This window comes from Pogona vitticeps, chromosome 2 (assembly GCF_051106095.1).
Source record: "Pogona vitticeps strain Pit_001003342236 chromosome 2, PviZW2.1, whole genome shotgun sequence".
NCBI classification, from domain to species: domain Eukaryota; kingdom Metazoa; phylum Chordata; class Lepidosauria; order Squamata; family Agamidae; genus Pogona; species Pogona vitticeps.
Genome location: NC_135784.1, coordinates 30434235 through 30452160, shown reverse-complemented (window position 1 = coordinate 30452160; position 17926 = coordinate 30434235). Strand labels below are relative to the sequence as shown.

Genomic DNA, 17926 nt, shown 5'->3' with positions numbered 1-17926 from the left:
CTTGCCCCTGCTGCCTTTGCCACCATCGCCACCACCGTCAGGGGCAGTGGGCCAATTTCCCTTCCTGCAACTTCTACGCATGTGCCCACCTATCGCCTGAGCAGCGAGCACATGTGCACTGGCTCTGAGAAGGGAAGCTGGCTTGCTGGCTCTAATAGTTTCCCTGCACAAACTTTTTTTTTTAAGCCCTGAACCATAACGAACCAGTTTTCTAGGTGGTGCCCATCTACAGACCTTATCCAAAATGTAGAGTAACTAATATTTCCTTCATCCCTGGATCCGATTCCTTCACACCATCACTGTGCAGTTGTATTCTCCCTCCCATATTTCACACTCCCCTTACCTTCCAGGTTTCTGAAGCGCAGTTCCTCCTGATCCCTGTTCTTGTTCAGATAGACATCAAGGACTTCATTTTAAGAGGCACGTGTTCGAAAGACATGTCAAGAAAGAGGACAAACACGTTATACAGTGATTTCACTCATTGTGGAAACAGTCATGAACACTCAACTGAAAGCTCCACAGATTCTGCAGAGAATGTCATTGGCATCACAGCCTCGACTGCTCATTATTCTCTTTACATTTTTATCATGTACTTTTACAAGAAATGACTAACATTAAAAATATATTATGTCGATGTTGAATGGCAGACGAGCTGTTTTGGACCTACATGTTTTGTTGCTGCAGAAAAGCAGCCCATTCATCTTGCAATCCAAGCCTAAACTTTCCTATGTAGAAGCACCAGACAAAAGAGTGAAGTACATTCAGGTGCAGCAGAAAGAAAAATATCTCCTGTGCTGGCTACGAGGACAGGAACCCCAAATCCATTACTATGGCTTGACTTTTAAAGGCCATGCGAAATAAATAAATAAACCACATGGGTTTGTGCTCAGGGCCAACCCTCCTGGGGAGCCTGTTCTCCAGCACACCTCCCATCCCTTGGTTGGATGCCAGGACGCGCTCTACTTGCCCAGGAAGAAGGTGAGCAGGATGAGGGATGTGGAGCAGGAAAACCTTGGGTGGAAATATGTATCTTGAAGATCTATTACTATGAACCAATCTCCCTGTGAAAGGACAGGGATGATGGTGTCGAGTGTAACCATTCTGAAACATCTGGGACGGATGTAGTTGTTGAGGTTTCTGAGATCAAGGATGGGATGGAGGCCTCCATTTTTTTTGGTACCGTGAAATACAAAGAGTAGAAATCATTGTGTAAATAAATAAATAAATAAATAAATAAATAAATAAATAAATAAATAAATAAATAAATAAATAAATAAATAAATAAGGTGGAACTGCAACGACAGCATGTTTTTGGAGAAGTGATTTCATCTCGGAGGGCTGATGAGTATGGCGTGTACTTGGTGTGACTGACTGGTGGAAGATGTCTGAATTCAATTAGGTAACCACATTGAATTATTGAAAGCACCCAGTGGTCTTTTGTGATATGAGTGCATGATCTGAGGAGGGGGTGAAGGTGAGTTAGAAATGTATCGGAAACATGGACCTCGGGCTGGACGGAGTCAGGCCTATTGCTTTGACTTCTTCTGTGGGTGACGAAAGGATTGACGTCACTGAGGTTGTGATTGAGGCTGAAAGGTGGAGGTAGTAGAGGTGGACGGGACCAAAAAGGGTCTATCTGATGTCTGATTTCTGTATGGCTTGTATTGTTGCTGAAAATGTTGGTGCACAAAAGGCTGTTGACGCCATTGTGGACGTTGGTTATGGCATGTCTGCTCTGTGGCATATGAGCTGGCCGTTTTTTTAATTTTATGGAGATTTTCGTTGAACAAATGTGTGGGGATTTTTTAGTCTAAAGTTCCATCTTGTGGCTATTAAGGGATACATCACTGGTGTTTAGCATAATCAAGCTATTGTAGTATAAAGATGCATTGTTCTATGATTCTCTCTCTGCGCAGGCGTGGAATGCCTTAAGACTGATAACCACACGACGCCTCTATGGCCAAATTCTTATCTTATGCTAATTTTGCTTGTTTTGCGTGCTTAATAAAAACGTGTGGGGTGAAGAAGGTAGCCATCATCTTCTTCTTCTCTACCGGTACCTGAATACTAACAAAATAAAGTCTGCAGTGTCTTCATTTATCAGAGCTCTCCCTGGTTTTCATGCAACTGCTGCTTGGCTGGCTTCCAAGCAGGGTTCCCTGGGGATTTCCCCACATTTTGGCGGCCCGTGTGAGGCAAGAAGCACGGGACAAGCTGAGCAATGCAACAGCGCGGCAATTCACACTGCCCTCGCCCTGCAAGGGTTCCAGACGTCACACATCCGCAAGGATCCCCGGTGAGTGTTGAATTTGTCAAGTTAGACACCTAGCCGCCTGGCAACATGGGGAGCTTTGTATCTAATCTTCAGGAAGTACAGGACCTCCACTTCTTATTAAAAAGGAATGGTCACACGACCACACACACAGAAGTGGAAGATTTAGTTCATATTATTCGGGATGTATGCCCTTGGATCCCCGAAGAAGGGACACTGGACCTCAAGGAATGGTCTAAAATAGGCAGCTGTTTACAGGGACATCCAAGAGTTACAGCAAAAGTGCTTTCTACATGCTGCAAAGTGCGTACTTGCCTTCAAGGCTTGGCACCACCACGGAACATTCTTTTCGATCAAGAATTTGAAAATAATCTGTTCAAACAACTCCCTCAAATTTTGCTTCTCCTTCCTCTCACACCAGCCCCCTCGGTTCCGCTGCTGGACTCTCTGTCTCATTCTGCCCAGCCAACCGAGCCTCAGCCTGGGAACACCTCAGCATTGTCTCCCAGTCCTGCCGTTCATCAGGCAACTGAGAACAAAATTTCTAACTGTCCTTTAATGGATACAATGGGTGCTGCTTTAGAAACTGCTTATCCTGGCGTTCAGGGAACACAAGCACAGGCACAGGGAGATGCCGCGGCAGTTTCTCATAGTTCTGAACTGCTCCCATATCAAGGCGTCCGCGAACTGCAACTCAGTCTCAAGGACAAACAGACACAGACTCTCCTGGAATCCTCATCTGCCCAACGGCCGGCCCCTAGTGACTGGAGTAGGGGTCTCCTTCCACCAGCAGAAGGACTCATTTGCCTTCAAGGATGGCAAGATTTAGCAACTAAGCAAGCAGAAATTAATGCTGTTGTTTCTGTACGTCAGCCAATTATTATGGGAGAAGGTATATTCGCTTCTGCTGTTCAAGTCCGTCTCATGGACGCAGTTCTCAGTCAGCCAAGGTCACATGGGAAATGGGACCCAGGGAAATGGGACCCAGGGCCGCCCCCAGGCCAAGAGAGAATAATAGGGGATCTGCAGGATTCATGTGATGTCACGGGCTGGTATACAAAAGAAGCTTTACAAGCATGCCATGTGTCTTGTGAGAAATCAGAAGGGGAGGAGGAAGAAAATGTAAGGGGGGCAGCCCAACAGGAGGCCTGTTTTGAACTGCCACAATGGGTCTATGTTTCTAAAGCTAAATGTGCCGCTATTCCTCAAGGCTACACTGTTCTGGTTTTTTCATTGCGCTGATTTTGTTTGTCTCAGCTTGAATGTTGTGCCAGGACTGATAACTCGTATGGCAAACATTCAGGTTTGGGGAAAAATCCTACTCAGCTGGACAGTCATAGCTGAGAAAGATTGCCCCCCCCACCTGGCCAGTAAGAGAGAAAAATGCATATGGGGTGGGAGGAGGTGAGCCAACTCCTTAAAGCGCTTCCCCCATCACCTTCCAATCTGGAGAAAGCATTGTTACTCTCAAGCCACTTGTAACATCCTGGACACTATGTTCCATGTTCTTTCTAGAACTACAAATTCTATCACACCTTGCATTGCTTAGCAGTTTCCTGAATATCTCAGCGTGATGGGACCTATAATCTCATCCATGGATTCAGTGCAGCCTGCTAGGACATAAAGTCTGTATTGTTTCCTCTGCCTCTGGAAGTAACAAATTCAAGGTCCACACCTGGCGCAATGCCCAGACCTCTTATCAGCGATTCTGGGCGTTCTGCCAAGAGAATGCCATTGTGTTCGGACAGTCTAAATGGAGAATCATTTGGCAACCTACAGTCTTCTTGCAGAAGGGTTTTTGTGCAGCCCACAGAAAAATCAACAGACTGGGCATAAACTTTTGCATCTATACCTTTGAGATATCGATCGGGCACGTCAGTTTTGGTATTGTCTACTAATGATCTCTCACGGTTGTTCTCTGCACTTCCTGGTTGTTCATGTTATGCTGGTAACTTCATCGATGAAGGCTTCTTACAGCTGATCTCTCAACAACTTCATCTGCAAGCTGTGGATCGCCTACCTACTGAGAGCATTCCTATTTCAAGTCCAATCTTAGCTACGCCATGGCTGTCAATTGCAGTTCTCTACACCCCTGACAAGGATAGGATCACAACTGTTGAATGGATGCACTTGCCACACACTCCCTTGAACTTGTACTCCTGTGTTAAAGCAGTTGCAGATTTGTTTTGCCAAGGCATCGTTCCAGATGTTGCCACAATTGTCAGGGACGTATTAACTCTATTTTTCTTTTCTGCAGGGTGATGCTGAACTCTCCAAAAGACAAGTGACTGCTTTCCTGTGTTTCTTATCAATTAACCACTTGTTTTTCCACAGACGCTTTTTTCAGATGGTTTGCCTTTCCAAGGTGTTGTCACGTGGCAGTGTTTGAACTTTTTTCTAATGATGAGTTTAACTTTGTGGTAGACACACGTTTATAAGCTTTTTAGGCATTTGCTTTTTTTAAATATCTGTCTCGTTCCATAGATAAGGATTTGTTTTCACTGTTTTCCTGACTTTGTTACTTTAAAGCAGAACAGCATTCTGTTCCATTGCCCATATATGTTCCCATCCTCAACTTCCGGGATTTTTTACTGAAGGGAATGCTGTTGCTGATTCAGCTTTCAAGCAGAATTCATGTGCTTTAGTCTTTTTTCTGATCCTATTTGCTTCTCATGACATGTTTCATTACTCTGTAAATATGTTTCACAGAATGTTTTCTATCCCAATGACTCAGGCAAGAGACATTGTAGTTGGCACGTGAATGTCACACAAGTGCAGGTTTTTGCCTAAATTACATTTGACTGTGGATACATTTTCTGGGTTTTATTTGGGCATCTCCTCTTCATGGAGAGACTGCAAGTCAAGTTATTCAACATTACATTTGGAACAATTGCTGTAATGGGCCATCCTAGGCCTGAAGACTGGACAATGGACCTGTCTATATATCATCTGCCTTTCAAGAATCTTATGTTCAATGGGGACTCTCACTGAAGCATGAGATTCCTTTTAATTCCACAGGGCAAGCAATTGTGGAAAGAGCACACTTAACGCTTAAATTTCTTTTGCAGAGCAAACCTCAGGCAGAGGGGTTTCTGGGTCAGATTGTTCCTATGGTTGTTGCAAAAGTTCTGTATACTTTACATTTTCTGCTTTTTCCTCATTAACAGGGTTCACAACCCAAGTTAAAGTTCATTTCAGGGCAGAAGAGCAACTTCCTCAACCACCTGAGTGGTAAGGGATCAATTCTATTGATCACCTGGGACAAGGATGCTGCAGTCGCACTGGACAAAGGCGCTGTTTGGATCCTGGCAAGATGGTGTGTATCTCTGCCATCCGACTCCTAGGACTGCTTGAACTGTTCTTGGTTCCCCGTATTTCTGCTCTGGACAATCAAGGGACTTCTTGGGTGCAACATGCTCAGTATATATTTGATGTTCATGGACAGAATGTTTCTCTTTTATATGAATCATGAGCTCACTGCCTGGTCTTATTGATGATCCAACCTTAATTCTTGCCTCTTTGCAAAGTATTTCAGAACCTGGTCAATCTGAACTTCTTTTCCATGCTGTTCCTCCTACTTCTAATATTTCAAAGGTTCAATTTACGCACCACATCTGAGCTTTGTGTTTCTGTTGTATTCATGCAGGGAACTGGAATGCCAAGGTTCCAGGTTTCACTTGATCTGGACAACGTTTTAAAAGAATGCCTCCCTTAATCCCAATGGCCTAGAACATTCCACATTGGGATGGAAATATAGTGGGCACCCAAATCTTATTACAGGTGCGCTCACATTGAGGTCACATCGAGGCATTATTGCACAAGAACAGGCATAACATTTTGGGTCTGACTTGTCGCCTGAAAGAAAAACAGTTAATGCTACCACAAGAATCATGGTAGCTCTGCAGAGTGAAATAGACCAGTTAAAGCAGCTTTCAGTTAAAGCATCGCTAATTGCTTGCACATACTTATACTATGTTTTATTGTAATAGATACTCAAAGTATTATTTGCTTCCATAATTTGCAGCTTTCAATTGAGCATATATTAGTTGATTTGAGTGATACCATTATTACCAATAATATTAACGCTTCCCTATGGGATGGCTTTGCATACTACTAATGCATGGTATTATTTTACTAAATATTTGTCTTGTCTTATATACCATTTTATATGATATATTCCTTCATTAATTAATGTTTTCACTAAGTGATATCAAACATCTGTACAATCAATGTCTTTATCTGCTAAGCAATTGTATCAATTCTAATATCATGTGTTCCTTTCTAGAGTAGGTGATTTTTATGGTGAGGCTGATGCACGATATACAGATTGAGATGACATGGCTGTTGCCCTCCATCAATGAAGAGCTTCCATGGACTCAGACACCGTCAGGGGTCTTACTGGCAGCAACTTGCTCATTCAAAATGAAATACAAACGGAGGGAATGTGGGGATTTTTTAGTCTAAAGTTCCATCTTGTGGCTATTAAGGGATACATCACTGGTGTTTAGCATAATCAAGCTATTGTAGTATAAAGATGCATTGTTCTATGATTCTCTCTCTGCGCAGGCATGGAATGCCTTAAGACTGATAACCACACGACGCCTCTATGGCCAAATTCTTATCTTATGCTAATTTTGCTTGTTTTGCGTGCTTAATAAAAACGTCTGGGGTGAAGAAGGTAGCCATCATCTTCTTCTTCTCTACCGGTACCTGAATACTAACAAGATAAAGTCTGCAGTGTCTTCATTTATCAGAGCTCTCCCTGGTTTTCATGCAACTGCTGCTTGGCTGGCTTCCAAGCAGGGTTCCCTGGGGATTTCCCCACACAAATGGATACTGTCAAAACGAAGGTCTTTGATATGGGACTTGGTATCATCCAAAACACCTGCTGATCGGAGCCATGCATGGCGTTGGAGGGCAACTAAGGTGGCCATAGCTTTGGAGGCAGCATTGGGTGTGTGCCTCAAGGCAATGTGCTGTTGCTTTGCTAATGGGGAGGCTTCAAGGTGAATATTGAGTGCCTCTGAATTAGCCTCCTCAGGTGCTGTTTGTAAGATTGGGAGAACTTTATTCCATAAGTGGCGATGGTATGCTCCCAACGCAGCCTGATAGTTGGCCACTCTCATTAGAAAGGATGTTAAAGGATATAGGTGTCTGCCCAATATATCTAATTTTCTTCCCTCTCTGTTAACTGGGCCATAGATGATTTGTTTCTGGCTCGGGATTGGTTTGATTCCACTATAATGGAGTTTGGAATCAGATGTTTCGCCACGAAAGACGTGTCTGCACCATGGGTTTTGTAATGATTCTCAACTCTCCTTGAAATTTGGAGGGAGGATAGTGGCTTATCCCATGATTCTTTGACTAGGTCAAGCATAGCTGGTATGAATGATAGGCTGAGTGAAAGGTCTTGTCCTGATTAATGTCATTGAATACCAAATCCTGTTTTGGAGATGGGGGTTCCTCAACCTGGAGGGATTTAGGACAAGTTGTGAATACGATGTAAAGTCCTCAGAAGGAGAAGGAGGGTGGTTTTCTACTACATCCAATCCCAGAATAGGAAGATTAGAGGTAGACTCATGTGACACCTTGGAAGGCGGATTGTGATCAGAGGCCATTGAATCAGATGATGGTGACTGGCGTCATGATTTTGGCATCAGAGACCTTGCTGTGGACTCTGATGTATAGTTGTGGGCTTGACTGCTTCGGATGGAGCAGGAGGCGGACCCTTGTAGGTAGTGGTTACTGTAGCGAGGAAATGTGTTGTCGATGATGAAATTCAGCGACAATGGTAGAGGATTGTCAGGACAATTTCGGTGGAGGTTGGTCTGTTGTATGCACTGTACGTTTAAGCGCTGACTTAGTGGTCATGAGAGTTTGGGAGGAAGACATTGCTCTTGGTGTATGGATCCGGTGCAAGTATCAAGGCGGAGAGGGTGATATGGAAGGGGAACGCCTAGGTTGATAGGGAAAGGCATATCAAACTCATTTAGGTTCCTTATATTGGTTTGTCTGTGTCTTCCTCATGATGGTATGGGTCATATTGAGTGTAATACGGTCCCAGTACTCAGCTCTCAGATAGTATCGAGAGGGTTCTTGGTAATAGTACTCCCTATGCGGTGGGTCATATTCCGCAGGGGAGAGATCTCTTTTCTTAGACTTGTGCTTACGAGGAGCGGACCTCTGTAATGACTCTGATCTGGAGAGTTGTATTGGTACTGCCCGCCCTGATAATGCAGGGCTAGAATGGGCCAAGGCCAGGTTGGAGGATACATCAGCCACTGAGAGGCCAGCGCTGGGCAACAAGCTCTCTGCTGAAGCAGGAGGTTGGCCTGAAGGAGAAATGGGTACATCTTCCCTCTCGAAGAGAGACTCAGGAGCATCTCAAGAGGACTCCTCTAAGATTGGCGAGGGGAAGAGTGTTTGAGGTGGATCTACAGAGGTAGGCTGAGATGATTTCTTAGCTTTTTTATCCTTGGTCTTATCTCCTTTCTTTTTAGATTATGAGTCTTTAGTGCGGGTCAAAGAAACCTTCAACATAGATGACAGTTTTGATTTCTACGCTGACTTGGATTGTTCCTTTTTGGAGAATGTGTCCTCGGGCTCAATATCGAGCAAGGAGGGTCCAATCTAGGAATAGAGGGTAAAGTAGATTCCATCTGGGCTGTTGGCAGGTGTAGAAACCTTTCCTAAAGGAAAGATCTTAATCGTTGTAAATGAAATTTCAAAGCCGGTTTTCTGAGGTTTTTTTACACTCTGGGAGGACTGTGTTTGGTATTGTTCACCCAGGCAAAATAAACAGCGATCGTGGCCATTAGAAAGTGGTATCTGATTTGTGCAAAGGATACAATGCTTAAACGGCCTGGGGGGCATAAAAGAAGGGGGAAGGGGGGAAAGGAAAAACGAAAGTAACTGGGTAAATAGAATAAAATGTGGAGAAGAGTAAAATGGATAGAACTCACAGGGAAATGTCAACTGAAAACTAGTAGGCTGTGAAGGCATAAAGTTGCTCTAGGTTATCGAGATAGTTCTAACCTAGGTGCGGCTAAAAGGAATTGAGGGGACTTCTGATGGGTGGAGAATGCGCTCCATAGAGGAACGTTCCACTAATCACATGTCTTAAAGCTCTGGAAACTTCCAAGAGGTCCTGATCAGGTATGCTACAACCCAATTGTGTGCATTCACAGAGGCCATGAAGAAGAACTCCTTTGTATTGCTATGTAGCTTTATCTCTCTTCTTAAAATATGTGAAAGTTATTCTGGCTTGGATCCAGACAAAGTTTGCCATGCTTGGTTCTTTGCCAGAATGACTGATAGGGACATAGGCTACCTTTTCACATCAGATTCAGTGGACGTGTATTTGACTAGGTTATGGTGCAATCTTCTGCCTGTTGGAGTGGACCTCCAGTCCAGGATGGCTAATCCTTCATGAGGCAGGAGAAGAGCTCAGAAAGGCCTTTAAGCAGCACACTTTTTAAAAATTGTAATGGCTTTTGTTTTGCAAGAGAGGAAGCAATTCGTGCCACGTGCCTTCATTTAGATTGCTCAGATAATTAAAGATGTCTACACATATAAAGAAGAAAAAAAAGGAAGGAGAAGCAGACCTAAAATGTTAAAACATAAAACAGCACAAGAACCACCAGTACAAGAAAAAAGAGGTGTACCAACCCACTTCATTGAAAAAATGGCCCTACAATATCTGAGAGAAAACAAGAAAATAGTAAGATACAGTGAGGTTTTAAATTTTGATGGTTCTATCAAAACTCAACAAGAGTTAGTAGGTCAAGGCGTTTAAATGAATTGCGATCACAATTATTATCAAGGTTTCCTAAAGATAATCAACAGGGCTTTTACTTAGAAAATACCCCCTTTGACAGATTTCTTCTAGAATCAGAAGGAAAATGTATTAAGCTATTATATAATTTTCTGTTAGATTTTGAAACACAAGATGAAGTGGTAAGGCATGTATGATTAAATGGGCACAGAATCTAGGACATAATATTGAACTGGATCAATGGGAACAAATTTGGAAAACAAATATAAAATTAACTAAATCTGTTGTATTTAAAGACAATATATACAAAATGTTTTACAGATGGTACATGACCCTCCACAACACTGGCTAAAATAAGCACCCAGATTTCAAATATATGTTGGAAATATAAACAGAAAGAAGGAACATTTTATCACATGTGGTGGATGTGCAAAGACGCCCAAAGAGACTGGAATACAGTGAATCAGATGCCACAAGAGATATTAGAAACTTCAATACCGATGGTACCAGAACTATTCCTACTAAATATATTGCCAGATATACTAGACTCTGAAAAATCACATTTAGCTATTCATATTATAACAGCAGCAAGAATAGTTTTTGTGAAATACCGGAAGGAACCTAGAACACTGCAAATAGAGGACATACTATCAGATTGGCTAGAGGCAAAAAAGAAAAAAGGCCATCAGAAAATTTGGTCACAATTATATACATGGTTACAAGGTAGATAGAATAGTGGACTGATACATAATTATCTGTATGGCTGCAGAAGAAACAGAATAAATGATGGATAAAGACTATCAGCTACATCAGTGGTTCTTAACCTTTGTTACTCGGATGTTTTTGAACTGCAACTTCCAGAAACCCCAGCCAGCACAGTTGGTGGTGAAGGCTTCTGGGAGTTGCAGTCCAAAACTCCTGAGTAACCCAAGGTTAAGAACCAGTGAGCTACATAATCAATAATTAGAATAACAATATATCTGTCTGAATTTGATTTTTCTCTCTTGCTCACTGTTTATATTTCTTTCCATGTGAAACTATCACTTGAAGAGAATGCATAGAATTACTATGAAAAAAATATTGATTTGTAACGTATCCGTTCAAATCCACCCCCTCTGAGGGTACCCTTATCCCAGCTGTCCCTTACCTTTGGTTGTCTAGTCGTTAAGTTGTGTCCGCCTTGTCGTGACCCCATTGACCAGAGCACGCCAGGCCCTCCTGTCTTCTACTGCCTCCCGAAGTTTGGTCAAATGCCCCTAACCTTACCCTACTTTTATAAGGAGAAAAAAAAGAAAAGAAAAAAGAACTCCCTATCCAAATAAAGAGCCTCACTGAGTTGACATTGGTAGGCCAAGCTTTCCAATCCCGAAAGGGTTGCCCAAGACTTTCAGTCCAATGAAGACCAGGCCCCTGGTCTTCCTGAGGTTGCAGCTGAGTTTCTCTGGAGTGGCCCAAAGATCAAGGGGCTGCCCCCCTGAAGGCAAGCAAGGGCTACGGGGTTGTTTAGGGCAGTGGTTCTTAACTTTTGCTACTTGGATGCTTTTGAACTGCAACTCCCAGAAACCCCAGTCAGGACAGCTGGTGGTGAAGGCTTCTGGGAGTTGCAGTCCAAAACTCCTGAGTAACCCAAGGTTAAGAACCAGTGGTTTAGGGCTTCCCTACAGCAGATTCCTTGGCTTTAAGAAGAGCTGCAGTTACGACACTCTTATCAGAATCCACTAGAGAAGAGGCAAACCCTAGAAAAAAAGAACTTATTTAAAATGTAGAGTTTCTTAGAATTCCTTCATTCCTGTCTCAGATCATACTTTTGCTGTGCAGTTGTATTGTCTCTCTCATATTTCACACTCCTCTTACCTCCATTGCAGCTGGTTTCCCCCTCTTTCCGTTTCTTTTCTTGGTGTTTCTTGATATCATTGAGTTGTTCTAAAGATTCACGTGTCCACAAGACATGTCCAAAAAAAAGATGCCCATGTTATACAGTGATTTCACTCATCACAGAAACAGTCAGGAACACTTAGCTGAGTAGACTACAGTTTGTTCAGAGAACGTCATTGGCATCATAGCCTGTACTGCTCATTATTCTCCTTCCATTTTTATCAAGCACTCTTAAAATTGGATAGCATTAAAAATGTTTATATTACTTGGATCTTGAATGGCAGATGAGCTCTTTTGGAACAGCATCTTTTCTAGCTGCAGTAAAGCCTAGAATACTGACCGAGAACACGGCTGTCCTTTCTGGTAGACCTGGTAGCATGTGGTCCATACATACATGTTCACTGCCCTGTTGGTTCTAAACAGGCTTTGGGCAACCTCTCTGGGGAAATCTGGAATCTAGAAAAAGTCTATTTATTCACCTGGGCTCAAGCCCCCTCCCCCCGCATTATTTCCTAAGTTTACTCTACCACATGTGATGGTCTTTTGGAGTAGATCATAGATCAATGCAGGAGGTGCACCTACCCATTCAACTTGCAGTCCAATGCTAGGCTGTGCTGTATAGGCACCTCAGAAAATACTAAAGCAGTGGTCCCCAACCTTGGGCCTCCAGATGTTCTTGAACTACAACTCCCAGAAAACTTCACCACCACTTCTGCTGGCCAGGATTTCTGGGAATTGAAGTCCAAGAACATCTGGAGGCCCAAGGTTGGGGACCACTGCACTAAAGTACATTCCAGAACAACAGAAAGGGAAGTTATCCTATGCTGGCTATGAGAAAAGGAACCCCAAATCCAATACTATGGCATCACTATTGAAGGGCATGCAAAAAACTCGCAAGGGTTTATGCTCAGGGCCATTCCTCTGGGGACGCGGTGTTTGTCTTCTCCAGCACACCTCCCTGCCTCTGTTTCTCCTGATTGGATGACACCACCTGCTCTACTCGCTCAAGCAAAAGGTGAGCAGGACGAGGGATGTGGAGGAGGAAAACCTTTGGTTTGCTTTTCTTGTCAGTTCTTTTTCTCGGGGGGAGGGGGGTCCTCTTTGGGTTTGGGGGCCTTTTGGTAAACCCAAAAGGCTCCACTACTGCTACCTCATTCCCAGCACTCTCTACCAGTCTATCCCGACGAGCCGTGATGTCTGAAAACTTTGCACTAAGCAGGCAAGTCACTGTGCAGTCCTCACAACCATCATACACTCCTCACTCTATGTTCCTGACAATCAAATATCCCACGACGAGAAGCCCCATTCCTCCCTCCCCACAAGGAGTATCCTCCGTGCAAGTGGATACAGGCCCATCACCTGAAGAAGGTTTCCCTCTTGTCCAGATATGTGTCCTCCAGCCCGGAGACTTCCAAGCCCAGCAGCTGAGGAGCTGCTTGCCTGTGTGTAGAACAATGCCTGAAGGTCCTTGGAAGTCTTACTGTGGGCCCTCTCTGTCTCTGCTTCTCCCAGTCTGCAACCAAGACCTCAAGGGAGCGAAACTGTTCCCTGAGTTCATGGAGCTTCTTGCAACAAGGACACACCCATGACTTTTGTCCAAGAGTCATATAGTTATACATATGACTTTCAGTGCAAAACAAAGGATAGCCCCCAAACAACTAGTCTGACTGCATGTAGATATGTTTGTTGTTCTTGTTTAATCATTAAGTCGTATCCGACTCTTCGTGACCCCATGGACCAGAGCACACCAGGTCCTCCTGTCTTCCACTGCCTCCCAGAGTTGGGTCAAATTCATGTTGGTAGCTTCGGTGACACTGTCCAAACATCTCATCCTCTGTTGTCCCCTTCTCCTCTTTTCCCAACATCAGGGTCTTTTCTAAGGAGTCTTCTCTTCTCATGAGATGGCCAAAGTACTGGAGCCTCAGCTTTAGGATCTGTCCTTCCAGTGAGCACTCAGGGTTGATTTCCTTCAGAATTGATAGGTCTGATCTCCTTGCTGTCCAGAGGAATCTAAAAAGTCTCCTCCAGCACCACAATTCAAAAGCATCAATTCTTCAGCAGTCAGCTTTCCTTATGGTCCAGCTCTTACATCCATACATCAGTACTGCGAAAACCATAACTTTGACTATGTGACCCTTTGTCCGCAAGGTGATGTCTCTGCTTTTTAAGATGCTGTCGAGGATTGTCATCGCTTTCCTCCCAAGAAGCAGGTGTCTTTCGATTTTGTGGTTGCTGTCCCCATCTGCAGTGATCACGGAGCCCAAGAAAGTAAAATCTGTCACTGCCTCCATATCTTCCCCTTCTATTTCCCAGTAGGTGATGGGGTCAGTGGCCATGATCTTAGGTTTTTTTTATGTTGAGCTTCAGACCATTTTTGCACTCTCCTCTTTCACCCTCAATAAGAGATTCTTTAATTGGTTGTTGTGGGTTTTTCGGGCTCTTTGGCTGTGTTCTGAAGGTTGTTCTTCCTAACATTTCGCCACTCTCTGTGGCCGGCATCTTCAGAGGACAGCACAGATTCTTTAATTCCTCCTCACTTTCTGCCATCAAAGTGGTATCATCTTATATCTGAGGTTGTTGATATTTCTTCCGGCAGTCTTAATTCCAGTTTGGAATTCATCCAGTCCAGCCTTTCACATGTGTTCTGTATGTAAGTTAAATAAGCAGGAGACAATACACAGCCTTGTCACACTCCTTTTCCAATTTCCCAGTTGTTCCATATCTAGTTCTAGCTGTTGCTTCCTGTCCCACATATAGATTTCTCAGGAGACAGATAAGGTGGTCTGGCACCACCATTTCTTTAAGAACTTGCTATAGTTTGTTTTGGTCAACACAGCCAAAGGGTTTTGCATAGTCAATTAATCAGAAGTAGATGTTTTTCTGGAACTCTCTGGCTTTCTCCACAATCCAGCACATGTTAACAATTTGGTCTCTAGTTCCTCTGCCCCTTAGAAATCCAGCTTGTACTTCTGGGAATTCTCGGTCCACATACTGCTGAAGCCTACCTTGGAGGATTTTGACCATAACCTTCCTAGCTTGTGAAATGAGTGCAATTGTACGATAGAGCATTCTTTGGCATTGCTCTTCTTTGGGTTTGGTATGTGGACTGATCTTTTCCAGTCTTCTGGCCACTGTTGAATTTTCCAAACTTGCTGGCATATTGAATGTAGCACCTTAACAGCGTCATCTTTTAAGATTTTAAATAGTTCAACTAGAATGCCATCACCTCCACTGGCCTTGTTGTTAGCCGTGCTTTGTAAGGCCCACTTGACCTCACTCTACAGGATGTCTGACTCAGGGTCAGAAACCACACTATCTGGGTTGTCCGGGACATCCTGATATTTCCGGTATACAGTGGGGTCTTGACTTGAGAACTTAATCCGTATTGGAAGGCGGTTCTCAAGTCAAAAAGTCTGTAAGTCAAGTCTCCATTGACCTACAGTGCATGAAAACCGATTAATCCCGTAACAGGCCATTTTGGTTCCATTTTGGTTTTTTTCTGGTCTGTAAGTCAATTCTCAGGCTGCTAGTCAAACCTAAATTTTGCGGCCAGAGAAGTCTATAACTCAAAAAGTCTGTAAGTCAAGCCGTCTCTAAGTCAAGGGTCCACTGTAATTCCTCTGTGTGTTCTTGCCACCTCTTCTTGATGTCCTTTGTTTCTGTTAGGTCCTTATCATTTTTGTCTTTTATCATGTCCATCTTTGCACAAAATGTTCCTTTAATATCTCCAATTTCCTTGAACAGATCTCTGCTTTTTCCCTTTCTATTCTTCTCCTCTATTTCTTTGCAATGTTCATTTAAGAAGGCCCTCTTGTCTCTCCTTGCTATTTTTTGGAAGTCCCCATTCAATTTTCTGTAATTTTCCCCATCTCCCTTGCATTTTGTTTCCCTTCTCTTCTCTGCTATTTGTAAGGCCTTGTTGGACAGCCACTTTGCTTTCTTGCATTGCCTTTTCTTTGGGATGGTTTTTGTTGCTGCCTCCTGTACAATGTTACGAGCCTCCATCCATAGTTCTTCAGGCACTCTGTCCATCAAATCTAGTTCCTTAAATTTGTTCTTCACTTCCACTGTGTATTCATAAGGGATTTGGTTTAGATTATACCCGAGTAGCCCAGTGGTTTTTCCTACTTTCTTCAGTTTAAGCTTGGGTTTTGCTATAAGAAGCTGATGATCAGAGTCACAATCAGCTCCAGGTCTTGTTTTTGCTGACTGTACAGAGCTTCTCCATCTTTGGCTGCAGAGAATATAATCAATCTGATTTCGGTACTGCTCATCTGGTGATGTCCATATGTAGAATTGCCTCTCGTGTTGTTAGATATTTGTTTAGAGCTTGCCAAACCTCTTCTCCAAGGAAGTGACAAGCAGTATCTGGAGCCCTGGCTTCCTTGCCCTGCTGCTAAACTCACACAGCTGCTAAACTCACTGTGCTTTAGCACAGTTATAACCAACTTCTACATGGAACATTTCGAAAAACAAGCCCTGGCTTCGGCACCCTTCACACCCACAGTCTGGTTCCAATATGGGGATGACACCTTCACAATTTAGAACCACAGCGAAGAAAAACTGGAAGAATTTCTAAACCATCTTAACAACATCCACCCAAATATTTAATTCACCATGGAAAAAGAAATAGAGGGCCAACTCCCATTCTTAGATGTCATGGTCATACAAAAAACTGACCTCCTATTGGGACACAAGGTCTACAGAAAACCCACCCACAGACCGCTACCTACACAAAAATTCCAACCACCACCCACAACAACAAAGACATATAATCAAAACACTGGTAAACAGTGCAAATCAGAACTGTGCAGCTCAATTTCTCAGCACCGAACTCAACCATCTGAATTGGGCCCTACAGGCAAATGGCTACTCCAAGAATGAAATCAGAAGAGCCATCAAACCGAGAAAACAACACCAAACTGAAGAGGAAAAACAGCCACCCACAAATAAAGTATTTCTGCCATACATCAAAGGGGTCACGGACCGCATGGGGAAACTTTTGAAAAAACACAACCTACAAACAGTATTCAGACCCACCGCAAAAATACTACAAATGTTACGGTCAGCAAAGGACAAAAGGGACCCCCTCACCACTGCAGGAGTATACCGGATACCTTGCAGTTGTGGACAGCTATATATTGGAACCCCAAAATGCAGCATTCACACCAAAATCAAAGAACATGAGACTAAAACAGACTAAAACAACCGAATCAGCAGTAGCTGAACATACCCTAAAACAAGCTGCACATGAAATTCTATTTCAAAATACAGTGGTGCCCCGCTTGATAACAATAATCCATTCCAGCAAAATCGCTGTACAATGAAATTGTCGTCAATCAAAATAAAAAACCCCATTGGAATGCATTGAAAACCATTCAAAGCATTCCAATGGGCGAAATACCGTCCAGCGAAGATCCTCGTTAGGGCGGCCATTTTCTGCTCCCTGTATAGCAAGGAATCTGTCCCTAACACAGTGGGGAGCCATTTTGTACAACCGGCGGCCATTATGAAACCCCAAGATCAGCTATTTTCTGATCGTCGTTAAGTGAAAAATTGGTTCCCAAAGCAGGGAACTGATCATCGTCAAGCAAAATTCCCCCATTTAAACATCGTTTAAAAGCAATCGCAAAAACTTTATCATTAAGCGGATTCGTCGTGGAGCAGGGTAATCGTTAAGCGGGTCACAACTATACTGAAGTACTGGACAACATCAGTAACCACTATGTTAAGACTGCACAGGGAAGCCATTGAAATCCATAAACATAAACAGAATTTCAACAAAAAAGATGAAGGCCTAAAACTAAACGCGGCCTGGCTCCCAATATTGAAAAATACAGCCTGTAAAAGGTCAATGAACTCTAACCAGCCACAAGGACCAGGGAACATTGCACAAAAAAAGACCAGCTAACAACACCCATCAATCACAGTAACAGATAATCTCCCCATCCTGATCACAACAAAAACATGCTGATCACCCTATCTCCTGAAAAAAGACAAAAAAA

The 17926-nt window shown here is 43.3% G+C and overlaps 1 protein-coding gene across 1 annotated transcript in view; it reads right to left on the bottom strand.

Moving 5' to 3' along the window:
* The window catches only part of LOC110069876 (uncharacterized), an 86969-nt gene that overhangs the window by 29521 nt on the left and 39522 nt on the right, over positions 1-17926 (bottom strand). The window contains exons 10-11 of the mRNA XM_078386113.1: positions 11901-11969; positions 344-406 (exon numbers count right to left, since the gene is read on the bottom strand). Of these exons, the coding sequence (XP_078242239.1) occupies positions 344-406; positions 11901-11969 (132 nt within the window). The remainder of the gene's footprint in view (positions 1-343; positions 407-11900; positions 11970-17926) is intronic.